Source organism: Peromyscus leucopus, chromosome 19 (genome assembly GCF_004664715.2).
Source record: "Peromyscus leucopus breed LL Stock chromosome 19, UCI_PerLeu_2.1, whole genome shotgun sequence".
Classification (NCBI taxonomy): Eukaryota; Metazoa; Chordata; class Mammalia; order Rodentia; family Cricetidae; genus Peromyscus; species Peromyscus leucopus.
In genome coordinates, this window is record NC_051079.1 from 46063746 (window position 1) to 46090902 (window position 27157).

Below are 27157 nucleotides of genomic sequence, written 5' to 3' on the forward strand. Positions count from 1 at the left end.
GTTGAAATAGACACAGGGATTGGAATGGTGGCTCATGCTTATAATCCCTGGATTTTGCAAACTGAGGTGGGAAATTTCAAATTCAAGGACAGACTAGGGGTATTTAGGGTGACATGCCACAAAATGAAGTATTTCCCAAACCAAACATAAGCATAAAATAGCCTTTTCAATCAGAAAGAGAGGAGACTTTGCTTCCATTTTATCTCTGTTCCAACACGTGAAAGAAACCCAACATGAACTTTGAGATTAGAGGGTTTTTTTTTTAACCTATTTCTAATCACTTGCTTTTCAGATTTACTTGGAAGCATAGAAGAAATCCTCCCCAGCCTCCCCAAGCACATCACTGTTTGGGGAATGAAGGACTCCGTTCCACAAGGTGTAGTTTCACTCCAAGAAAAGCTGAGCCTGGCCTCTGATGAGCCAGTGCCAACAAGGCATCATGTCACCTCAAGCCTCAAGTCTACCTGCCTCTATATTTTTACCTCTGGAACAACAGGTACGTTCTCTCTGTCTCTGTCTCTCTCTCTTTGTCTGTGTGTGTGTGTGTGTGTGTGTGTGTGTGCCTTTGTATCACCAATACTGGTGTTGCAGGCACTGAACAGACATATACATACAAATATTAAAAATAATAAAATCTTAGGTCTGATGTGTAAAGTCTCAAACTTAGGACAAATAGTTAACTAACATGTCTATTTAACATATCAAAGTGGACCTGACTGCCAGGTTCTCCCAACAGCTCTCAGTTTCCACCTGCTATGGGGTATGGCTGGAATACCTTGCCCTCTACACTCTCCAGCCCCGGGCCTATTCTATCCTTCCCCCGGAGGATTTGCCCTACATAATGCAGCCATTTTGGTTACCCACCCTTTTGTACATTTGCCCTCTTAGCTGCTGCAGCTTGTTCCTCTCCCTCCGCTTCTCTTCCCGCCCCTCTTCTGACATGGCCAAGCTTTGCCTGGTCATGTCCACTTTGGGATCTCCCAGATGTTCCAGTCCCTGCCTATGCTCTTGCTTTGATCTATAATAAACTTTCTTCTTCATCATGCCTAGGAGCAATCATGTCCCTTTCCTCTTCAGTTCTTTTTTTTTTTTTTTCATTCACCTTCTGTGTTTATAAACCCGGTAATGGACTCCAAAGCAGTTCTCTCTATTCTTGACTTTTGGTGCAGGTGGCAGCTCTCCTAACTTTCCCAGAATAACCGGGTCTCATGACTCACGGAAAGTCCCCAAGACTTGATGAATCCAGAGAAAGAAACAACATGGGCTCATGGAACTCAGCTCTCTTTAGTGGGGGAAAAGGTTAAATGGTGATAACCAAAGGAAAATAATAAATCGACTTGAGGAGTCACAAGAATTCTCTGACTTTCAGGAAGCACTGAGCCGTGCACGACAGGCCAAAGATGCTCTGTGATCAGTTTGATGGTTGGGATTTTTGTTTCCAAGTTTCAATGTTGCTATTACCTACGTGTGCCACGTTGTAAGCAAAATTCCTATTACACAATAACTTCAAAAAAAAAAAAAAAAAAAAAAAACTTACCAGCCAATCATTTGGTGCATCTTATCTTTTTTAGTCCTTAAGAAAACAAACTACATTTGAAAATATGATTAGAATAAATAAACTCAAAAATGCCAGGATGTATCAGTTTGTCAGCATAAATTTTGTTGGACAATGCGATTTGAAAGAGAATGACTTTTGGATGGGGTTTTCTTAATATCCAGCAGAAGGTGCTTAGACAGTTAATCTTGGTGGTTGTGTTCTTTTAACAAGTCAGGGGTGACTTAAAGGCAATCTCTAAATGTCTGCTCCAATGAGAACAGACTGGAGCTGATTCTAACAGACATTTATTTCCTCTTCAAGGTCAAAGCTGAGGCATTTTATGCTGTTGCAAAGCTGGCTGAGAGAGAAAGTGCCACTAATTTTACATTTCATATTTATTATATTACAGTTCTATAGCACAGAATTGGGGAAAGGTTTTAGATATGTGAGAGAAAAGCTCTACATTTATTGTTTAATTCTGCTTCAAAGGCAGAAAGTATGTGCAGTCCTTTAAAAAAATGCTTCTCTATCTCTAGAGAGAACAGGTAACTTAGCAGACCCTTAGTACCCATGCACAAACATTGTCTACTGATTATTCTTAGTTTACCTGCACCCCACCCATCCACACACTCCTTTATGTTGCAGGCACTTCCTCTTCCTATCACCCTAAGAACCGCTAAATGCTGGCTGGTCAGTGTCATAACAGTGGACGCTTTCTAACTAAGCTGTGTAGAACCCAGATAATGGTTTGTTTTCTTTCAGGTCAAACTCCTCTCCATCTGGAATTAATTGTTCTTCTGGTTTGCTGGCCACCTAAAATTGCTTTGTATTTAGTGTTGTAGTTTCCAACTTTTGGTTTTTTGGTTTTTTTCTTCATAATTTTGGTCTTGTAAGCCCTTTCTTATTGTCAGGAAGCCAAGATGGGAAGCTGCAAGGGACTGGTGGGTAGAGGGAGGGTTGCTTGTGTGTGGCAGGTGAGACATGATGAAGGATGAGGACAAAAGATAGCAAAGAGAAGGAATGGATTGTACACAGCTCTAGAGCGTTAGGGATGCCAGTGGGAGGTCAAGTGGCAGGAAGGAACTCTACCTGAAGTGCTATGTGGGAGAGGGGATGAAAGCTTATTGAAGCCCAGGGGCACTCTTCCTTAGATTACACTATAGAGATCATGCATGGATTAGAATAAAGAAAACACTCATGAAGAGGGGATTTTACCTAGCCCTGGTGTTGCTCATTAGGTATATCATGGTCAAAACCTATAGGTTGTGAGGGTATGGCCAATGACCTGAGAGGCTTGTTGCTGTAGCACAGTCTTGTGGTGATAGTCCTCAGAAACTGAAAGAGATAACTGGGTTTCCAACAACATGGATCCTGAAATAACAATTATGTTGAACTAATTTGAGATGCCACCTCTTCCTCAACCAGGAAACATTGCTGTAAATAGTGAAGGAGTCCAATGCATTCCTTCAAGTCAATTTTTGGACACCCTTTGTTCCACCCTTCTCCTTCAGTCCTGTCCAGTAGCTGTCTTGTCCTATATTTGTTTTTCATCTTGGGAATGCCTTCAGCATTTTCTTTTCTTGGTCCCCTACTCAGCAGAGCTTCAGCTCCTTCATTCTTTACTCTCTCTGCCCTGTTCTCTGCAGCATCTTAATAAGAGTCATAAGGAAAGGAGCACTTTTACACATTCTTATATATCCCCAAACATCTCTTTTTCTGTCCTTAGAGAAGGAAGACTTCTTGTAGAATTGTATGTGTGTTGTTGGAGAGTTTTCTCTCCGGGTCCACCAAGCTCTGGCAGTCCGATAGCCCACTTATAAAATAAACACACAGACGCTTATATTATTTACAAACTGTATGGCCGTGGCAGGCTTCTTGCTAACTGTTCTTATATCTTAAATTAACCCATTTCTATAAATCTATACCTTACCACATGGCTCGTGGCTTACTGGCATCTTCACATGTTGCTTGTCATGGCAGCAGCTGGCAGTGTCTCTCTCCCTCAGCCTTCTACTTCCCAGAATTCTCCTCTCCTTGTCCCACCTACTTCCTGCCTGGCCACTGGCCAATCAGTGTTTTATTTATACAGAATGATATACACAGCATGTATGTTTGAAATTCTTTTTATTCAGGATTGTGACTTTGGATTTCCTATGTCCATGATGAGAAGTCTTTGTGCTTCTTACTTTTGAATCTCTAGTACTTCACATCATTCTGATGACATGCACTGGGGATTTGTCTTTTTGGGTCATTTTCTGGGAAGCTAATAGTTATTTTCACTCTAGAAATTAATGTTTTACAGTTCTATGTGGTTTTGAAATTAAAGAATACCCCTCTCCTTTTTGATTGTTTCTTCCTATCACTGCAGGTGCCTTGTTCATTTGTTCATCATTAAGCCTATTTATGGTCATACCTTTATCTTCTACTCCCTATTCATGAGCCTTTCTGGGTTCTGAGGAGCCAAACTGTAAGAGTTGCAGCTCAGATGGAAAGGTTTTCTAGCAGCTGGAAGCCAAGGAATACTACAAAGTCACACTGCTCAACAAACCTCACACAATGAGATTTATTGGGAGAAAAAGAAAACAGGAGGGTGGCTGCCTCTGCTAGAGGAAGAAACAGCAACAAACTGAATAGGATTCAGGACTTATAAAGAGCTTCTTGGGAAAGGGGTGGAACTTTTCAGGGTGGAGATTGGTAGGATTTCTCTGTGGACTGTGACCCTTCCTTCGATGCCTCTGGAGGTCTCTTAGGCCTGCATCCAGGAAACACCCTGTTTGGCCTCATCCCCTTAGCATTTTATAATGCCAACAAGTTTGTTAATGGGATAGATTGGTTAACTTTGTGACTCTGGGGATTGAATTCAGGGTTGCATGCTCTTTAATGCTGACTGAGCAAACCCCTTACCACTGAGCCACACTTCAAGCCACAATGAGATAGATTCAAAATAGAGGTCTGTGCAGATAATCATTTGAAAAACAAAACTCTTTAAACTCCAATAAAAATTGGATATGATCAAATCTAGTTAATTAATTGAAGTGATGATATTTATCAACAGAAAGACAAGTTGTGTTCCATGATAGAGACATATAACTTAAAAGACATAAAAGTGCTAATGTTCAACCATGATCATACCATGTTATATGAGTTAACCTATCAGGTTTTTTTTTAAAGGCTGAATTTCTTACACTGACATTATAATTTTCTGTAACATTAGCAAATTCCAAAACAATAAGGAAAATACCTGTAACGTCAGTACCAAGGCACTATGCAAAATGCAAACATTTTATATATTACTTACAACTGCATATTATCATAAGAAAACAATTATGTGTGAAAGAAGGATAGACAGAGTAGAAAACTGGCTCATGAAATGCATGGGACCATGTTGATGGAGGGCTTCTCTCCTGGTCCCACCAAGCCCTGCAGTCCCACAACCCACGTATAAAATAATCACTCAGACGCTTATGTTACTTATAAACTGCCTGGCCATGGCAGGCTTCTTGCTAACTGTTTTTATATCTTAAATTAACCCATTTCTATAAGTCTATACCTTGCCACGTGGCTCGTGACTTACTGGCATCTTTACATGCTGCTTGTCCTGGCGGTGGCTGGCAGTGTCTCCCCCTCCTTCTTCCTGTTCCCCCAATTTTCCTCTCTCCTTGTCCCGCCTATACTTCCTGCCTGGCCACTGGCCAATCAGTGTATTATTTATATAGAGCAATATCCACAGCAGAACCATTCCAACATATTTTATGAACTTTGCATTCTTAAAGGATCATATGACAAGACATGTTTAAACCAGACGAAGTGAATGGTCTACAGTGAGAGTTCTACTTGAAGGAATTGTTCTCTTTAAAACTTCTACTTTACATGTAATTTAGATTTCTATTATGCTTCCTCTCATTTGGGGGAATATTTTTGCAGATGTTAGCATTTCTTCCATTAGTTTCTAGCAAACTCTCTACTTTGATTTTGTGTAATTTTAACTTCTTTTGCATAGATTAAAGACTGTAGACTTCATTACAGCAGCAATTTACATTGCAGTTCTCCTCCAAAGCATCTAGAATAATTTGATATATTTTTGTCCCAATTCTTTGTGTTATTGGTATCAGGATAATCTTTCTTTCATAGATCTATATGTAATGGGACATATACATGTATACACACACACATACACACACACACACACACACACACACACACACACAAACACACACACATATTTGACATATAACAGTGACCATGACCCTGCATAACAGATTCAAGTTACTCTGGAATCCATGTTCTGCCATTGAATGGGTTTCATGGACTTCTGTAGCCACAGAACAAGGGAAATTATGAATCAGTTCTTTCAATGAATACAGTAGAGCCATTAGATAAGCTGACTACAGCAAGGTAGAAAAATTTTTTCAATATGTTTCATATATTACTTTAAAGCATTTTTAGCTATAGGTTGGTAGAGGCTAGAATTAACAACAACATGTTTTAAAAAGCTAAGCTTAACAACATGTTTTAAAAAGCTTGCCCAATGGTCATGAGAAAATTAGCTCACATACAATGGTAAACATAAATAGCCATTTTCTAAAGGATATAAAACTATGCAATGATAATTTTGGCTCTCCACCTACATCCCACCTTTCCATAATTATGATACTGTACTTTGTGACCATCAATTGCATGATCTTTAACATGGATGAGAGTCCCTTGGAGAACTCAGAGTCCCTCAGAGAACCTGTGTGGATTAATTTTTCCTTCTCTTCCTCTCTTTCAGGTCTACCCAAAGCAGCCGTGATTAGTCACTTGCAGGTGTTGAAGGGATCTCTCGGGCTGTGGGCTTTTGGCTGCACAGCTGATGACATTATTTATTTAACCCTCCCTCTGTATCATAGTTCAGGGGCTCTCCTTGGAATTGGTGGCTGTATTGAGTTGGGTAAGTTTTTTTTCTTTTTGATAAGTCATCAAAATGTTTAATCAGAGCTTATATTCATTAGAACTTAGAAGTATTCATAGAATTCTGAGGAACTGCATGCATATCTCACAATTACAATGTAGTATCTGTAGCAAGGACACATTTTCATAACATAGCACATTTCTAAACTACAAAAGTCAAAATCTTGGGCATTTGCTCATGTGATTTGGGCCATTTATAGATTCCCTTTTCCTTGTGGTTGCTCATTCCCTAGGAGACTAGCCCCAGGATCCCCAGGCAGTCAGTCACGGGGAGAAAATATGTCAGCTGCATAACTGTTTAGCCCCAAACCACAAGGCTTACTTCAGCAGCATTTGGATGAGCAAAACAAGCCAAAGCTCAGATAAGCATCTAGTTCTGAACAGTGGGAAAATCGACTCCATCTCTTTCAGGCAAGAAGAACAAGTTGGAATTACACAGATAAGTGACGGGAAGGACTTGTCAAGGCCAGTTTCTTTTCTCCCCAACAATCTGTTCAAACACCCAAGAACTATGTGATAGAGCTTATGATACAGATAGGGCTTATGGAATCCATTTGTAGATATGCAAGATGATGTTTCATTCACTAGCTCTGAAATAATAGAGTCCATTCATTACCGCTTGTGTATGCTTGACTTACGATTGTAGCTTTACAGAGTGTGAAGTAAGGAAATAAGTATCAGTCATTAAAATTATCTGTAAGAATCTGTACGGAGACATACATTCCTGTCAAAACTGGATTGTTAGATCATAGTCACTTTTCCACAGACACAGCAAGGTGATCATTCATCCATACATGTAAAGATCACCTTTGTGGGAATTGAGGAAACTTGGTGTTGGACCAGAGCACCTGATTTTCATAAAACAAAAAGAAAGGGCATACTGAACAAGCCACAAGGGAAGGAGCCGTCTCCATGTTGCCCCTTAAGTTATTTTAAGCAACTTATTAGAAGGAAGGAGAAAAAAGAGAGGAGAAGACGGAGAGGCAGAGAGAGGGAGAGAGAGACACACAGAGACAGATACAGACACAGACACACACACACACATACACGAGAGAGAGAGAGAGAGAGAGAGAGAGAGAGAGAGAGAGAGAGAGAGAGAGAGAGAGAGAGAGAGAGATCCTTTGTGGAAGAGGTATTTTTGACCTAGGTCTGTTCCTGAAGCCCAGTACCAGACCCTCCATGGTGGAATCCACTGCCAGCCAGAGCCCCAGGGACCTCACTGCCACACCAATTCTCTTAGGCACTGAGCTCTGCAAATGCCTTAGGCTGGTTTACTAACTGCCCCTAGCACTACTTCTTGAAGAACCAGGGGCAGATTTTGGGGCAAGACTCCACCCACTGTGAGGGGGCATGTGTTAGATTTCAGAGCCAACAAAACATGGGGTAGTCATGTGATCAAATGATTTTACTCATGGATACATGTCCAAGGGAACTGAAAACATGCAGTCACACTTGATCATGAGTGTGCCTGCTGATGGCCAAAACAGAAGCAACCCAAGTACATATTAATGATGAATTACAAATAAAATATTACATATCCACTGATATATTCAAACATAAAGAAGATGAAGTATTGATACATGGTACAAGATAAACAAACCCAAATCACATTTTATAGTAAATGAGTCACACACAATATGTTACAATAGTCCATAGCAAACAACTTTTGAGGTAGATGTACACAATGACTACTAAGGGTAAGGGGTGCTGGAAATTGGAATGACTGCTAAGGTGATAAGTTTCCTTTGGGGTAATAAAAACCAATGTCCTAGAATTAGGTGATGACAGTGATGTCACCTTTGTGACTATATGAAAACACACTGGCTTGTAAGCATTAAATTGTGAATTATTTGGTACATAAATTATACCCCAAGTAAAAATAGGACACCATGTTAAAATATATCATTAAAACTAGATACTATATGCATTGATGAACTTTTGCTGGTGGAATTTTAGCATAGCTTCTTAAATCTTGACTTCAGGATATGATAAATCTGCTTTAACATCTTTAGAACAAACTGCACACTTTTGTGCAAGGATAAAATGAGTCAATATCATTCATCTTTGAGAAGGATGGATGGCTCTCCCAGTACTTGTGGTAGTATACATGTACTTCCACCAACACTTGTGGTAGTATACATAAACTTCCAATGTTTGTGGTAGTCTATAGGTAATTCCATGCTTGTAGTAGTCTATAGGTAATTCCATGCTTGTAGTAGTCTATGGGTAATTCCATGCTTGGGGTAGTCTACATGTAATCCCAATGCTAATGGTAGTATGCATATAATTCCTACTGATTTTGAAGGTGCTTCCAATCCACAAATTGCAAAAAGCACATTTTCGGTCGAAACTCATAGTTACCACATGACTGCACTGAAAGGTTATTGGACTGTAGAGGTAATATTTCCAAATAAACTTGCTATCCATGACTGAGAGTGAGGTGTGAAAGCCCTGGAAGTGAGTGGACCTGTTAAGACAGCATTATCATTTGTGTTTCATGGTAGTTAGTGCCTACTTTTACCTCTTCTCATAGGTGCTACATGTGTATTAAAGAAGAAATTCTCTGCAAGCCAATTTTGGAATGATTGCAAGAAGTACAATGTGACTGTGTTTCAATACATTGGAGAACTCTGCCGTTATCTATGCAAACAGCCTCAGGTAAGAGAGACCAGTACTGGAGATGCTAAAGATTTCAGATAGAATAATGCTGGGGAGGGGAGGGGAGGAGAGGGCAATTTTGCTTTCTTTGTTTTCACTCCACAGTCCTTCAGAACATGATCTGTCAATGACACAGAGGTGCTTACAGTATACAAGATAAAATTTATATAAAAGTTCAAGAAAATGAGGCAGACTACCCAGTAAAGAGTTAATCATGTGCTTTGTTCTGTAGCAGGACAGGACAGATCCATGCACTTCAAGTTCAGGCTAATTCAATTATGAAATTTTATTATAAAATTAGATACATGTGATGCTAAAAGAAAAATAACTCCAAATTTAAAATAGGCAATGCTTTAAAGCGATGGGCTTTCAAAATGACACCAATTATAATTTTCTATTTTTTCTTTTGAATCAATGGTAATATTAGGTATATTCCTGTAAATGTTTTTAGCATTGAAAGGAAACTTAATTTGTATTCAGCATCCCAACCCCAAAGGCAGTGGATCTGACAACCTTTTCATCAGTTGCCACTGCATGAGAAATAGGTAAGTGCAGAGATTTGTCAGAGCCTGGTGTGTGTCTCTGTGACTTATTTGCTTTTTCTGTCCCTGTCTTTGTTCCGGTGTCATTTATCTTTTGAAATATCTAAAAAAAGAAGGAAAAAACTTTCTGACTTCCTAAATATTCTTGACAGCAAAGACATGATTTTTTTCCTTTAATCAAATCAACATCAACCCCTTTCTAGAAATGTTATGGAGCATGCTACCCTTCCTGAGGAGGGCCAGTGGAGCCATCCCTCAGAACTACACCTCCTGACCTGCGTTCCCTCACTCAGTATGTCTGCCAAGGATGGTGGACTGGGACATCTCTTTCCTGGTTAAAATATTAACACTACTTCTTCTTCCACTAATTATCTCCAATCCCAGTGAGATGAGACAGGAACCCCAAATAAAACTTTATTAAGAATGTGGGATTGCACGGAACAGATGAACACCGAAAAGAATGTGAACTTGGATAGCCTGATCTACAAGATGCTTTTGTTCATGAGTTTGGAGTTTATCAAAGGATTTCCTGTCTACCCAACCTCCTCCTCTTGTTAGAAGCCATCTGTATACCTTTATCAGCAAATCTGGATTTATTTAAAGAACATGTGGTTTCATATTGGTGAAATTATTAAGGCCACTCCACGTAGTTAAAAGGGAGGTTTATTTAGTGACGTGACTTACAAATGAAGGGTAGGTAGGTTGCAGGGTCTGAGAAAGATGCAGTGCGGTCCGGTGGTGTTCTCTGGAGAACTCTGCTCGGTCCACCTCCAGCGTCCAGGGTCCAGGAAACAAGAGAGATGACACATTCAGATCTCAGGTCTTCAAGGTCCTCTCTTGGCCCTGCCTTGTAGGCGTGACAGTTACCGAAGCCTCAATGGGGGTTGGAACTTCCAGATCAAGGTTGGAATGGCTACCCACTACAGTTTCATTATCCTCCCTTCTTCTTATCTTTTAAATACAAATATGTACACGAGGTTGCAAACCATGGTCTGTGGGATACTCAGTTTTGCCCCCATTCTGTAAACCTAACTAACTTGCCACCTGTGCTATACTATTTCAAGGTATTACTGTAGTGCTTGAAAGGAAAGTCAACTGTCAGAATACATGATTGTTCTTAAAGAGGCATAGTTGTGTGGCAGCCATATGCATGCATGCATGATTATCAATAGGCTTTAGAACCAAGAGGTCTTACCTAGAATCAGAATGGAAGAACCAAAACAACTACCATCTGCTGTTTGAGCCCTAGATGATCATTTCAGGATGAACCCTGCTTTCTGCACTAAACAGCTTGCCACGCTGTGCTGTGGGGAATAGTCATTTGGTTTTGCTTTCAGTATCTCCCTTCTGCCTCTATGCGTAGCAACAAACATTCTCATTTCTTTAAAACTTAAATTTGCATAGAGTTTTCTGCACTTAAAGAGAAACTATGGAGTTTCAGTTTCTGTAGGCATCAAAAGAGGGTCATTGGCCCAGTTGTGTTACGGTTTCACAAAGTTGGATGGAGTCTGCGTCTGGAAGAAGGAGACTATTTCTGGGAAGGAATTGATGATCCAGTAGCAGGTAACTTCCTTTCAGTTCCTGCCACACCAGACAAACAAAGAGGCTTTTTAAAAAAGCTAGAACTTCAATATTGGTGTGACTCCCTCCTTCATGGATGTCATCACACCAGTAGGGTTCTTTTTACCAAGACCCAGATGGACATACCTACTGAGAACTAAGCCCATGGGACATCTGTGATAGAAGTTCTGACTGTGTCAGAAATCTGTTTAACGGGTATAATGTTGATGTAACTAACCGTCTTATTAAATAAGAAACACAGAAACAATGTAAAGGAGAAAGCCGAGAGCTCAGAGCTCAGAGCTAAAATCTCACCCTTCCTCCTGCTGTCCCAGCTTCGCGAAAGAGACCTACTTCCTGTCTGTTCGTTTTTTTTTATAGTATGTTGTTCTGCCTTCTCATTGGTTGTAAACCCAAACACATGACTGCCTCGTCACTGTCTGAATGTACAGCCCCCTAGGTCTTAAAGGCATATGTCTCCAATGCTGGCTATATCCCTGAACACACAGATATCTATGGGATTAAAGGCGTGTGCCACCACCGCCACACTCATGCTATGGCTCTAATAGCTCTGACCCCCGGACAACTTTATTTATTAACATACAATCAAAATAATATTTCAGTACAATTAGATTACCACCACAGTATAAGGCACTTTAAATGGCCGAAGAGTAAACAAGTATTTTCTGTGGTTTAGATAATGACTTATCTATGTATCTATATATCTACGTATCTACCTATTATCTATCCATCTATCCATCCATCCGTTCATCCATCCATCCATCTATCCATCTATCTGTCATCTATCTACCCATCCACCATTTATTTATCTCTGCCTCTCATTCTCTCTCTCTCTCTCTCTCTCTCTCTCTCTTTTCTCTCTCTCTCTCTCTCTCTCTCTCTCTCTGTGTGTGTGTGTGTGTGTGTGTGTGTCTGTGTGTGTGTGTGTGTAAATAGCCGGCGGTAAAGTTGCAAAGGATTCTGTATGCTTTTTTTTCAGAAATCTTAAAAGAAAAACTGCATCAGAAGCTCATGTTTTGTAGCCTTTCATTACCGAAACCACCAGGCTAGTCTTAATAAAATGAAGCATGGACTTTTGAGACTTTGCCAAGTGTGTCCACAAACGATCATAAATGAAAGAAGTACATAAATGTCAGAGAAAATACCATAGAAGAGATTACAAAAGAACTCGTATTGCTTTTCTAGATAGACAATCTATATTCACAATCTCATCTACATCTACCATAGATGATCTCCCAGTAATCAGTCATGACTGTGCTTCATCAGAAACACACAGGTGGTCACTTGTGCCCCTTGAAGGCTGTAGCTTGTCAAAGCTCGATGTAGACATAATTCTGTGTTAGCGATTTGAATAAAGGAAACTAAATTGTGAATAACGACCCTAGTAACTTCCAGTATCTCAAGGGCCTGTGCAATAATAACATTATATTACTCAGGAAAATAATTTTGCCGTATGTTGCTCTTAGAAGTGGATATGTTTGGATGTTTAGATTCTCAATTATCATTGAGAATCATTTAGAAGTGCACATGCACACACACACACACACACACACACACACACACACACACTTATGAGGAATTTAAGGACTTTTAACAGTACAATATTCAGCCTGAATTTGTCACATGCTGTCATAAGATAGTATTTTCCCACTTAATTGACAGTGCACTGATTTTTATCAAACTTGAATTCAGTCGATACCTTGAATGCTCTAGTTATCTGCTCTGACTGTGCTCACAGAACACACTATAAGCATTACCAACATTCAAGAGTAAGTACTCACTCACTCATACATGTACATACTCCATTTTCTAGACCCTTTCATTCCTTTTCTGCTGTTTGTTTCTTTGTTGCTCTATCTATGATACTATTTTTTTTTTTATGTTGGGAGCATCCTTTGTGTTTCATCTAGTACCACTCTACTAAAGATTCATGTTTAGTTTTACATAGCTTTATAAACATTGTCTTATTGATGTGCATGTGTATGTTTCTGTGTGAGTATGCTTCATGTGTGTAGGTGTCTTCAGAACCCCTGGAGCTGAAGTCACAAGGCATTGTGAGCCTGGAATAGGTACTGGGACCTGAACTCAGTTCCTCTGCTGCTGAACTTGGGTGCCCTACGAGAGCAGCAGATGCTCTTAACCACTGAGCCATCTCTCCAGCTCCAGCTCATGTGTAGTTTTTGGTTTTCTGAAGACAAATTTCATTTTTAAAGTTTTAAACAATACAGTCTTAGAATATAAAATAGCCAAAAAATTTTCCACTGCCTCTTTAAGAATGTTCTCTCTGTGTCTCTCTGTCTCTCTGTCTCTCTCTCTCTGTCTCTCTCTCTGTCTCTCTCCCCTTTCTCTCTTTCCCATTCTCTTTTTGTTTATTCCCACTTACTTTACCAGAAAACGTTCAAGCACCATCTTGATATTTATTATTTTTAAATTTTGTGACCTTGAGTACATAGTTCGATAGTCTCCCATCCCTTTTAGAAATTTCTGTAAATTTATTATTTTTTCAGTTTTTTTTTAACTGTCCTGCAGGTATATTCATTTTTCTCTGCGACAGTTTTATGGCAGCCCACACATTCTTAGCTGTCCTTTCACAGGCCCCATCCTTTAAAAATCGATGCTTTAATAATATTTCAGAAAGGCATTAAAATATAACTACAGATGTATGGTACTTGGCACCCAAAGGTTCAGATTCTAAGGAGAGATAAAGGCATTTTATTGAGGCACTTCCAAAAGTTGATATGTACTCATAAGTGATTTATCAGATAACTCAAGAGTTAACTGCTCTTGTCCATAACTAAGGTGTCACAGAATTGCAATTAGTGCAGGGTGATTCTCCAGCAGAATGCTGTGGTTTTCTTGTGTTTGCGTCTCTTCTGCTATTGCGCATGCCCCATTTACTTTTAGATGAGTTGTATAAATAGCAGTAAAAAAAAGGGGGAGAGGCGCAAACTGGAGTTATTTACATGTGAAATCTTTTCTTCTAACAGAGAGAAGGGGAAAGGGACCATCAGGTGCGTTTGGCAGTTGGAAACGGTATGCGAAGTGATGTGTGGAGACAGTTTTTAGACAGATTTGGAAATATTAAAATGTGCGAATTTTATGGTGCCACTGAAGGAAACATATGTTTCATGAACCACACGGGGAAGATTGGATCCGTTGGGAGAACGAACTTCTTTTACAAGGTAAATATAGCACTTTCTCTAGAGGAAATACATTGAGGTCTACAAACTCTTGTCTGGAGCTTAAACTTCTACATTGTGAAAAATTTTATCACGTTTTTGAAGCTGAGATCATCTGCAAAGGTTAACAGTGGCTGTGAGAGAAGTGTGATGCTGTGGGTTCTGCAAAGACTCCAGTCCTCTGCCATGAGCTCCCTCAGCAGCGTGAGGATAACCATTTACTTCTGTTGAGGTTTCAAGTTTAATGTGTAAGAGTAAAGCATGCCCAAGTCCTGAGCAATTCTTTTTTCATTCTCCTTTATTTTTTTTTCCCACTACTTATCTCTTAGCGTTTATACCATATAAGTTATAAAAGCTCCTACTCCACAGCAATAATAATTCTTTCTACAGATCGAGATCCAGGACAGGAACCAAAACTGCATGGAGAAACCCTGTCTCAAAAAACAAAAACAAAGACAATAAAAGTAAATTCAAGGTCTGGAAAGCTACCACAGTTAGGAGGTAGAGAACCTGAGCACCGTCACACAGCTGCTCACAGCTACCTCTAACTCCAGCTCCGTGAGATCAAATGCCCTCTTCTGGCCCTTTCAGGCTCTACACACCCAGGACATTCACTCACAAGCTCATGTACACATACACATAAATAAAGATAAAAATGTTCTTAAGAAAGGTGAAATTTTTGTTAAAACAACCTCAAAACTTGTGAAGAGAAATTTATTTAAAAAACACTTCAAGGAGAAATAAATAAAACTGCAATAATGTAGGATATTTGGATAATACAATAAACGAGCTACATAAAACTAAGTGATGTATGTGGGGCCTGTATCTATTAAATGTATAATACTCTTTCTTTTCAAGCACTTGGGAAACATTAAAAAGAAATTACTGGACCACTTAGGAAATTAAATTTTGCATTCATATGAAGACCTCAAGAGTATAATGAAGATGACTTGTGTTTTATGTTGCTGGCTTGAGTTCATTATAGTTTCCTCCTGAGAGACCACTGTAATGTCAGTAATACAAAACATCACATTGACCCCATTTTTTTTGGAAAAATACTGATTTTCAATTCATTTTAGTTCAGTTGTTCATAGTATGAATTAAAAAAAAAAAGTTGTACCTGATACTGTTTGGATTCTAGTTTGCCTTTTTATTATTTCAGCTACATGCTGTCTGCTTATAGTGCAAGTAATAAAAAATTCAATGATTATTACATAATTAGGCAAGGAGACTTTTAAGTATTTCTCTTAAAACTTGAAACCTTGCCAGGCATGGTGGTGCAAGCCTTTAATCCTAGCATTTGGGGGCAGAGGCAGGCAGATCTCTGTAAATTTGAGGCCAGATTGATCTACATAGGGAGTTCCATCACAGTCTGGTTCCTGTAGAGAGACCCTCTCTCAAAAACAAACAAACAAACAAAACTGTGAAAGTTTACTAGAGAGGATCAGCTTCCAATGAGAGAGATAATGTTACAAGTAAAGGCAGAGGCACACAGCAATGTTTCCTTCCTATAACCCCAATATGCTTACAGCTGCGAGCCGTACTCTTTAAAGAGATGGCATCCAATAAACATTCCTAATGTGAGCAAAATAGAAGTCTGGAAACAATATATGTGTGAAACAAACTCAAAGTTATAAGCAGCCCTCACCTTTCCGATGCTAATCTGGGGAAATAATTTGTACAGTCTAAATGTGAAATCTAAATGTGAAATTGAAACAAAGGAATCTCTAAGTATAGAGAAAGGGCAGCTGATGAAATACAAATCACATCACTTGCTTCAAAGTGACCAAGAAATGCTTACAAAACATTTTTCCCATAAACTCAGGAAAAGTTCATAACAGGATTCTCTTAAAAAAACGAGAGCTCAGATAAGAGGAGGTTTCAAGGACAATGCAGATCAGCAAAGGAATTAGAAACTGAACATGTTCACCTCAAAGAAATAAATGAAGAAAAATGAACATATAATAGAAATGAATATCACATAAAAAGTGTAAAAACAAAACAGATTGTAAACATTGCTGGTGAGAAGATGAATAAGATTAAAGAGTTGTGTGCACAGGGCTGGTGAGGTGGCTCAGAGGTTAAGAGCACTGGCTGCTCTTCCTAAGGTTTTAAGTTCAATTCCCAGCAATCACATGTTGGCTCACAACCATCTGTAATGAGATCTGGTGCCTTCTTCTGGCCTGCAGGCATACATGAAGGAGGAACCTTATATACATAATAAATAAATAAATCTTGAAAAAATATGCACATAATTAAAAGATAGTTCTTAAATACAGACAGTTCTTGGCATATGCTTAGTTGTTCTTGCAGAAAAGAACTGTTCATAAAGAAAAATAATTCTCTTAGCTATACTAGAAGAAAAGAGCATGATATGTTCCAGGAAATGAAGTATGGTGCAGAATAACAACTACGAGCATATACATTAGTGAAATGAATGAAGAACTTAGGCCAAAAAAAGTATGGGTTGTACAAAGCATAGCTTGGTTGATGATGGGACATGGTGCAGGAATCTCTCAAAAATGCAAACAGAATGCCAAAGTCCAGACCAAAAAAAAAGAAGAAGAAAAAAAAAGAAAAAGAAAGAAAAAAATAAAATGAAAATAAATATCTTCATCCTTCACCTAGGGATTTTAGTAAAGGCTAAATTGTTCTCCCTGTATAAGGGCAACAAAGGAAGTTCCTAAAACTTTTACACATGGAGAATAGCCCAGCAGTAGTGGCGAACGCCTTTAAACCCAGCACTCAGGAGGCAAAGGCAAGTGGATCTCTGTGAGTTCCAGGCCAGCCTGGGCTACAGAGTGAATTCCAGGAAAGGCTCCAAAGATACACAGAGAAACCCTGTCTCAAACCACCCCCCCCCCAAAAAAATAAGATAGATATGTAATAAAATGCTGTACTTCTCTGAAAAAAAAATACATTGAATGAAAATATCAGGTTAGTCTGAAAATAAAACAAAACTTAGAAGAAGTCACTTTCAATTTAAAAAGTTGGATGGCCAGCATTAATTCCATTTAAATACAGAAGATTAAGTAGATCCACATTATGCCTCTAAATGGAATGGAAACAAAATCTGAAGATATAAAATGTATGTCTTACCAATACATACAGGAGATAGCAGAGAATTATAGGTGATATTGCTTCCATAGCAGTAAATCCAAGAATATACCATGAAGATAAAATGTGGGATTGTTAAAAAGCTTATTTCCTAACACTTTTACAAGCTGTTTAAGCATCTTCAATGTAATCTATAATCATCTCTCCACCATGAGCAAAGTTCACCAAAGGCAAAATCAGAGCACATTCACTACAAGACTATCTTCATTTCTGGCATCGCTTGCAATTCCAGGAGCCTCCTAGATCACCCTTGGGATTGAAGCAAACAAGGAATCAGCTCGCTGGAGGCTGTTACATTCAAGGTTACAGCTTATCACAGCGAAAGGACAGTCTAAATCCAGCCAAGGGAACAGCTCACGGGCAGAACCCAGCAGAGTATCAAGGGCAGGGCTATGTGTCTTCTCTTCTAGAATCAGAACAGCTCTGCAGCTGGGACAGCTAACCTCCATTTCCTCCTGCTCTAGGGATGCAGCAGCTGTGCGACCTAAAGCCCAGCCACGCCATTGTGGGCATGGCTTGGAGACCCCATTTAAAAATCCCCTTGTTACTATCTAGTTGGCCTAAACATGAGCAAATGAACGAATTCCTCACAAGAACAGCATTGCAAGCTCTTAGCGACAATGAATAAGAAGTTGAAGGTGGGGGCCTGGCATCATTTTCAAGGCAAAATTTGCAGACACATAGCCCAGTTCCAGGGTCAGCTCTGCTGCTATTGGACTTCATAACCTGGATGCTTTTCTCCAGGTTAAAGGTTTCTCATGTATTAATTGAGGAAATGGTTTTTTGGTTCCTTCACAACATAGACATTTATGCATCTGAATATAAAAAGGCATGTAGGTATAGTGGGGACTCCCGGATCCATTGCACAATCATGTAACGGTAGATAGAACCATTTGGAGAAAAACACTTAGCAATACTGTTGTGCTCTGGACAAGTACACAGAGACACGTGCATATGATTTAACTTGGGATTTTAAAGTGTGGTGACTATTCTCACTTACATTACGATAGCAAAGCCATTGCTGAAATCTCATGGGAGCCTCTTAAAGACAGGAAGGAGAAGAGAGATGCTTCTAGCTGAACATTTATACTTTGATCCAGCCTGCTTTTCAAAGATCTGCCACCAATTCCTATTCATCTCATAATAGACTCACTTACAGCAATTCATTCTGCAGTGACTCTCACCGGTGTACACTGTTACCAAATTAATTGAAAAGAAGTAACACCAAAACTGATACCTGAAGTTGGGGGGAAAGTGGTTCAAAATACAAAATAAGACAGAAAAGGATGAGTAATGGGAAGGGCTCTCTCTTTTCCTGTTGCAAAAATGTAATAGAGGCTAGACTGAGTGTCTGGAATCTTGCCACCAGCCATTAGGCAAGTATAACAATATCATGTTATCAAAGTGACAAATACCAGCGTGATATAAATGTATGTTACTATTTATGTAATGAAGAATAGTATATTTTCCTTGCAGCCTCCTGGATTGTCCCTAGTCTTCAAATGGGATGACATTAGTCAACCCCTCACACAGTGTTCCAACACTTACAGAGAGCTCTTTAGAGTTCTCCGATCTTAGCACTGTATTTGCCTTAGACTAAGTGCTTAATTGACCTTAGATGTTGTCACTTAAACTGAATTAAAATGATGACTTGTGGGGTGGTGGGCAAGATCATTGGATAAAAGTGTCTATCCTGGGCACCACACGGCAGAAGGTAAAATCCAACTCCCAAAAATTGTCCTCTGACCTACACACACACACACACACACACACACACACACACACACACCCTCACGATGGCACACATATGCCCATACACATATACAAACACACACACTCACAGTAAATAACTAAATATAATTTTAAAAAAAACTATTGGATGGTGAATTGTAGATCTGATTACATGCTGTTTTTTCTAAGACTGAACACTAGATAGGTTTTACTTATACTTAGATATCATATTTATCTTAGCGACTCTATGTATTTTTTAATTTACTTGTTCTTATTGTGCATTTTTATCCTCACTCCCCTCTCACCCTCCTCATTTACCTGCTCTTGTTGTTTTTATCTTACTCTGTTTCATCACCTCCATGTTAAATATGTTTCCTAATTCCATCTAATAAAGTTACATGTTTAAACGGCCAGTAAAACCTCCCTTTTTTATAGATAAAATGAGGGAATTGGACTGAACAATTTTTAGTTCACTATCAGGTCAGACTTGATAGAATGGGTGTGTCAGCATGACACTGTGGTGTGACCGTCATAGGTAGGACAGCTGGGACCCACTGAAGATGAGGGAGATGGACATCCAGTTAGCCTGGTTTTTGAGTGAGCAGGACATTCTACCAAACACATCTTCTCATGCCACAATGATAGGCAAACTTCTATATGTTAGTCTGGAGGAGTTAACTTGAAAGGCCCAGAGGAAAGCTGAACAGTTGCCAAGTTATTCTAGCTTTCAGGAAGTTGGCCACTTTTCTGCAGGCTTTGAGGAAAACTCCAGCACCAACAAAAATCCTGATAATTCAAAGCTCAGATCATAGTTTTATTGAAAATGTCTCTTTGGAGAAGATGTTTTCAAAGACTTAGAGACAGGTCCTCTGCCCATGGTTAGAAGAAAGAGGAAATCAGTGCTGGGTAGCTTCTGCAGCTTGATTCCATTCCCTTGTGGGGAAAACCGAGCAGCACTGAGGCAAAAACAGAGCCTAAAGGAAACAAAAATGAATGCCAAGCAAGGAGACCTGCTCACCAATGCCTTCCATTTCAACTTTCAAATCTTTGTTCGGTTTTTGGTCCGTTCGATTTCATTGTTTAACCTGAGCATGGAATCCACTAGCACTTCCTGTTGCTGCACAAATGGCCAAATGTTCATGTGTTGTTGCTTCTGTTTGGGTTTGCAGCTTATTTTTGCTTTTGAGTTGATAGAGTATGACTTCCAGAAAGACGAACCAGTGAGGAACGAACAAGGCTGGTGTCGCCGTGTGAGAAAAGGTAAGAGGAATTATGAAGACGTCCTCTTAAGCAAAGAAGCTGAATCCAGTGTAACTGGTGCTGAGTTCAGGGAGGAGAGGACTGTTCGGAATGTAATTTACCTTGAATGGTAATCAGGTGGACTGCTTAACTGCTGGCTGTTGGGCCCTAATTAGGTTAAGTGCCAAATTGTTACATGGTTAAGCGGTATCTCTTTGGCTTGTATTTATCTTTATGTACACCTCTAGTTTGTAATCCGTGGTTTTAAAATGGCACAGCAGCTGTGCCTTAACCAAATGCTACTTCAGCCAGCAGTTGCAACTCTGCAGTTATGGTCCTGCATCTCTAGCAGCAGCTGGGCCACTCAGGCCACAGCCTGGTGGGAATTCTGCTCTCACAGGCACTGGCCCTGTCACTGCCACTAAAAGTTAGCTTTAATTAATTCTCTATCATGCTATTTATAAATAAGACTTGAGATTCCAAGGCTGCGGTGAAAACCTGTGAGCTCGGAGAGGCTGAGGAGCAACTAACTAACCTTGTCTCCTTGCTGGTGTCTCTGAAAGACCTGTGCTTCTGCTTCATCAAACCAAAAAATCCACACCACTCCAAACACGGACCTACCACTTCCTGTGTCTCTCTATCTCTCCCAGATGCCCTCTGAGGCTCTGTGATTACTTTCTGTCAACTAGTTGCTAACTCAGCCTCCTGATCCAAAGTTAATTTTATTTAATCAACACAAATGCAAACATTGGCGTTCACAGTTGATCAATATCCCCCAACGGTAATCACAGCAAATGTCTACATCACATATTATCAATAATATTAAATTAATTTGCCAACCTAGTTACAAGGAGAAAGTTGAGTTTTGACACTTAGAAACTGTGGATACATTAGCCAATCTGAGACTCATCTCCTTCTTATATAAATCAGAGGTGAGATTATTTATTTCATGAGGCTCAGGTCGACAATTAAATGGTGTGTACATTTACATTGTGGCTTCTTGCTTTCTTCTCTTAATTATTCCTCTCTCCAGGTAGACTACCTAAAAGTTTCAGTTTAGAAATTTTGATGAAAGAAAGGTCTCCAATAACTCCATATTGTCACTGAAAATAGAATGTATAGGTGCATCCTTAGAAATGTTTAGAGATTCTATCTGTGTTGTTGGGACCCAAATTCCAGTATTAGGCAATATCAGAAGTGACTTCCTAGATCTTTACTTCAATGTGATAATACAAGTTGTAAACTGACTTCATTGTTCTTGTTGTTATTTTTCTCTTACTGGTACTGGAGAGATTGCAAAAGAAAGTATTATTCATTTAAAAAATAATCTCCCAAGCCTCTCCATATCAAATCTGTGTCTTGGTGGCTGCAGAGATGACACAAACAGAAGTGTTGTTCTTGCAAAGGACCTGAGTTCAATTCCCAGCTTCCGTGTCAGGCAGTAATTTCAGTAATTAACTGCCTGTAATTTCAGCTCCAGGAGATCTGAGCCTCGGGCCTATGAGGACACCTGCACTCAATTGCACTGGTACACACATACACACACACACACACACACACACACACACACACACACACACACACACAACACACTTAATAAAAATAATAAAATAAACACTTTCAAATGTTTTTTTCATTCAATTCCACAGACACAGTCCAAGAGAAAAAGGTCAATTTGGGAAGATTTGGAGAACTTGAGGTCTTTTGTAGCATGTGTGTTCATAATTACCATGAGATCTGATACTGGAACTTGAATCTTGGGATTGTGCTTATGTAATTTCAGCATTTCTAAAACTGCTGACTGACTGGATCCGTTTGAGAACCCTCATGATGAGCTATTGCATTTTATTTTATACTCTAACATTGTATCATTGTGTAAATTATGCCTCATCAGGAAAGACATGAATACACCATAACCTATGTAAGCATTTATAATAATTTGCAGAGGAAAAAAAAAACCTAATATCTACATCCTGAGAAGTAGAAAAAAAACAGTATAAATTGTGAGGAAGATAAGAGTTTTTTTTTAAAAAAAAATATTTGGAATATTAAAAGTAGCCTCACAGACTACACAATGTATGTGAGGCTTTGGAGAAATTGGGACTTGGTCCTAAAATGCATGCTCTAACTTCTATGTGTATATAACTTCTATGGCCGTATGACATTGGGCAAATTACTTTATCTGCCTCCCTTTCTGCACTGGTAAAATGAAAACCTAACCAAGACCTTTCTTAGGGGTTTCTGATGAGAATGGGATGGACAGATGGGCAATGCTCTAAGACCAGTGATACTATGATAAAATGTGAAGTATGACTGTGGTAACAATGCCAGTGGGGGGGGGTGCAAGTGGGGACGGAAATAATGGTAAAGAGAACCAGTGGTGCTCTGTGGGAGCAGAGTATGCATCTTTATCCAGAGAGGTAAAGGGCAGCCCTTGCTAAGATCCCTATGAATACGACATCCCATCTCTGTGGCTAATTTAGAAGGAGGTAAACAATGTCCTGGATGGCAGCTGCTGTGAAAGCTGCTTTCCTTTATTTTAAACGTAATCTTGTCTTTTGGATTGTCAAGCACAACTTTTTGATTAAATAGGTTTGACTGGAATAGTGATTTCAGATGAGTGTCTAAGTGTGAGTGGCACTGCTAAGTGTCATGAGATGGGAGATCTTTCTAATGCCCTCCCTTTCCCTGTCAAGTGTTTCTAGAATAACATCCTAGAGGCCTAAACCACTCTGCTACTGTGTTAATTGGGTCAGCCTATTTCACAGATTCTTTGATCCAAAATTGTAAAGGCTTCATTTTGAGTTCTACATCTATTTCTTTTTCTGATTTTGACAAGTGACTTCCTTCTCGGCATTAGTTCTTTTTTTACAATGAAATAAGAATTGTAATACAAGTTTCAAACAATTACTAATCCAATTAAATACAATCATAATTGCGGAGGAGATACGGTCACTAATTCATACTGCTATTATCAGCTTATTAAAATTATTGAGTTATTTGCTCTGGGTTAAATATCTGTGCTATTCCCTGGGTTAAAATCTGTACAATTCCAGGAGACATTACCCTTAGTCTGTCAACCCAGAGTATAAAAGAAATAAAATTCACATTTCCTTTGCATATAATTCTTTTGTCATTGATATTTGCAAAGTTGTTTGTGAAAGGATATTCTAGATGTAGCAACCAAGAATAAACACCATTAAGTAGGTTGGGAACAAACACAAAGGAAAATGAGAACCTACAATAGCTAGGCTTGTCTTATGTAACTTAGGTACATGCACAGTGTCTGTGATGATAATTGTTAGATCAGATGGCTGCAAAAAATGGTCTTTTCTCTTGCAGGAGAACCGGGGCTTCTCATTTCTCATGTGAATACGAAGAATCCTTTCTTTGGCTATGCTGGCTCTTACCGGCACACGAAAAGCAAGCTGCTCTTTGATGTTTTTAAGAAGGGAGATGTTTACTTCAATACAGGAGACCTAATGGTCCTGGATCACGAGAACTTCCTTTATTTTTGGGACCGTATTGGAGACACTTTCAGGTAGGAATGACACTGGATGCCCAGCTGGTTCTGTGCCTGTGAATCCCTCTTCTGTGAAAAGTGCTGAGACCCTGCTTCTGTTATTTCAGAGCACACAGGGTCCTTTCATCACCACAATGATTCCCCGCTCAATGATTCACTCAACGTCTGTTTCTAGAATGAACTGAGTTGAGTCCTGATGTCAAACTCCATAATTATTTTTAAAAATTGATCAGTCTATACCAAATCAATAGGGTATAAAAGCAGAAGCGACTTGTGAAGGTAGTGTTAGGGTAAAAAAAGAAGTACTGTGTGAAGCTGCGATTAAACAGAAAAGCCATTGGGTCATTCATTCACTCATTCATTCATTATCTCATATGTCTCTATTTAGTGTTGCGGAAGAATACATACCACACATGTGTGTGACTTTGGGGAGTTGGTTCTCTCCTCCCATGATGTCTGTTCCAGGGATTGAACTCTGGCTTAGTGGCAAGTGCCTGTTAAGCAAATCCACTAGAGTCTGTTAAAGGGTATCAAGGATTTATTAAGATATAAAATGGGGAGAAATACACCAGCTGTTGCCATCCTCCATTCTGCCCTGTGATGGGGGTGTCAATGGAACCAGCTGTCCAGTTTCTGACCAGAGAGAGAGAGAGAGAGAACAAGTGCCTCGTCCTCAGTCATTTATGTCCTATAAGTCCTTTAAGCAGTCATGTTACACACACACACACACACACACACACACACACACACCACACACACACACACACACTTCTATCAGGCCAGATACCCCAGGGTTATTGGCGGAATGAATCCCCACAAGTGCCTCTACTCCCTGAGCTGTCTCACTGGTCCTGAGATGATTCTTGATATAAGGAAAAGATTTTCAAACTGAGACTGCCCCTCTCCCCATTTTTACATTTTATTTTCTAATTTCTCAAGCTTGTCTTAGCCTACCTAAAAATTTATTTTACTTTGTTATTCAATGACTATAGACTAGTCAAGAGCATAGAGTAACTATCTAGCAAAGGCTTGAATGAATGGATAAATAGGAAGTAAGTCAGTAGAATGTCCAATTCTCATCTTATAGTATTGTATTCATTAAAATAACAGAAGTGAAGGATTCAATAGCTAGAGATTAAAGTGGGTTAAGATACTGAGGTAACTATAGTATTTCTTTCAATTCCCACTACCAAAGATAAAGTTTTAAATTTAATTGTTATTATTGCACAAAGTAGTGATTTTGTACTGATATATCCTCCTTATCGTCATGTATTTTTATGGCTCATTTAAAAAATACTTAAAAGTGAACAATTTTTACCAATAAAACTCTAAGTTATTTTAACCTAACCACAGCTGCTGATTTTACTGAACTCTGAACAAAATGGCTTTTGCTTGGAAACTAGTTATTTTGGGCCGCTAGGTGCTTTGCAGAGCCAAATGCAGGTCACTAAGACAACAAGCGGGAGCTGGCTCTTCAGATACTTGTGTTCTCTCCCTCAGATCTGTCTGTCTTTTAGGTGGAAAGGAGAAAATGTTGCAACCACAGAGGTAGCTGATGTGATCGGGAGGTTGGACTTCATTCAGGAAGCAAATGTGTATGGGGTGCCTGTGCCAGGTATGTGAGTATCGATGATTTTGAGAATTGTGAAAGAGAATGTGCATGTCCTCTTCCGGTTATATTACTTTCTTAATAATATGTAAAAGTGTGCATATTAAAATTAACATTTTTAAATGTTTTCATCTTGCCTTGGCAAGCAATGCCCTCGAATAAGCTAAGAAATTTTATGGACACATTAAAGGAAAGGTACAGATAAATTTTCCTGTTTTTGTATGTTTTTAGGCAGGAGCTATAAAATCTGGCCAGAGACTTACTGCTTGAAAGCAGCTGAAGCTGACCTTTACTTTCTTGTTTTTTTGTTTTTGTTTTTGTTTTTGTTTTTTGTTTTGTTTTTGTTTTCGAGACAGGGTCTCTCCATGTAGTTTTAGTGCCTGTCCTGGATCTCGCTCTGTAGACCAGGTTGGCCTTGAACTCACAGAGATCCTCCTGGCTTTGCCTCCTGAGTGCGGGATTAAAGGCATGTGCCACCGCTGCCCAGTTTTCTTGTTACAACATGTGTTGGAGCATTTCACTAAACAGGAACATGTTCTATTTTAAATGTTAAATAATAATACCACTTGTGATTGAAGTGTGTCCTTCTATGCAAATGGCAGTGTTCTCTGTTAATGCTGTGGGTGGAAGGGTGACCAGGGACGAAGTGTCTGCTTTGCAGCAAAGGAAGGAGGGGACAAATTCTGAAACTGTCCCCGAGGACTGGAGAAATGCATCAGTTACCTGAGGTCTGCAGAAGTCATGACAGCAGTACGCAGTGTGGCTTGAGTCAAAAGACTCAGTTTTCTTAGCTTCAAATATTCCCCTTATTTTTTTTTCATTAGTGATTAAAATGTACATTTTTGCTAGGCTCTAGTTACCTCTAAATACTTTCTTTCTTAATATTTGTGTTGATGGGATGCAAGTTATACATAATTTATTGTGTTTCCATCCCACTGGTTTCATTTCTTTAGTGCAGACAATCAAGTTTGGTCTTCCCTATTGTTCAGTTTCTTCTAGTAATTACATCATATGTCAGGGAAAGACACAGACTCAATTTAATGCTACTGCTACATTGTTATCTCTGCAGGAGACTGAGTGTCTCTGTATCAATGAGAATGTTACTGGACTGACTGATTTTAGAAATTCACCTAAAATACATTGACTTTATTTCAATCTTTTCCCCAGGTTATGAAGGGAAAGCAGGGATGATTTCTATTATTATAAAACCAAACAAGTCTTTAGACTTAGACAAAATGTACGACCAAGTTGTAACATCTCTACCAGCTTATGCCTGCCCACGGTTTTTAAGAATTCAGGTAATTTTACACCTTCAAAATTTATTGTCAAATGTAAGAGCCAGAACCAAGAGGTGGGTCAGCAGCAAAATACTGTTGTCTCCTTTAGATCATGTGTGAATGTTATTGATATTAGTAAATTTTAAGAATAAAAAGCAGAAAGATGTAGAATTGATGCTATTTTTGAAGCTGCGTGTCAAGGAAGCATGATGAG

At 39.2% G+C, this 27157-nt stretch overlaps 1 protein-coding gene across 1 annotated transcript in view; it reads left to right on the plus strand.

Annotated features, from left to right (window-relative positions):
• The first annotated feature begins 296 nt into the window (after nt 1-296).
• LOC114709731 (long-chain fatty acid transport protein 6) overlaps nt 297-27157 on the plus strand; it is a 30895-nt gene continuing 4034 nt past the window's right edge. Inside the window, exons 1-8 of the mRNA XM_028893703.2 lie at nt 297-496; nt 6309-6467; nt 9021-9145; nt 14256-14450; nt 20465-20555; nt 23877-24075; nt 25575-25672; nt 26834-26964. Coding sequence (XP_028749536.2) covers nt 355-496; nt 6309-6467; nt 9021-9145; nt 14256-14450; nt 20465-20555; nt 23877-24075; nt 25575-25672; nt 26834-26964 — 1140 coding nt within the window. The 5' untranslated portion in view covers nt 297-354. The remainder of the gene's footprint in view (nt 497-6308; nt 6468-9020; nt 9146-14255; nt 14451-20464; nt 20556-23876; nt 24076-25574; nt 25673-26833; nt 26965-27157) is intronic.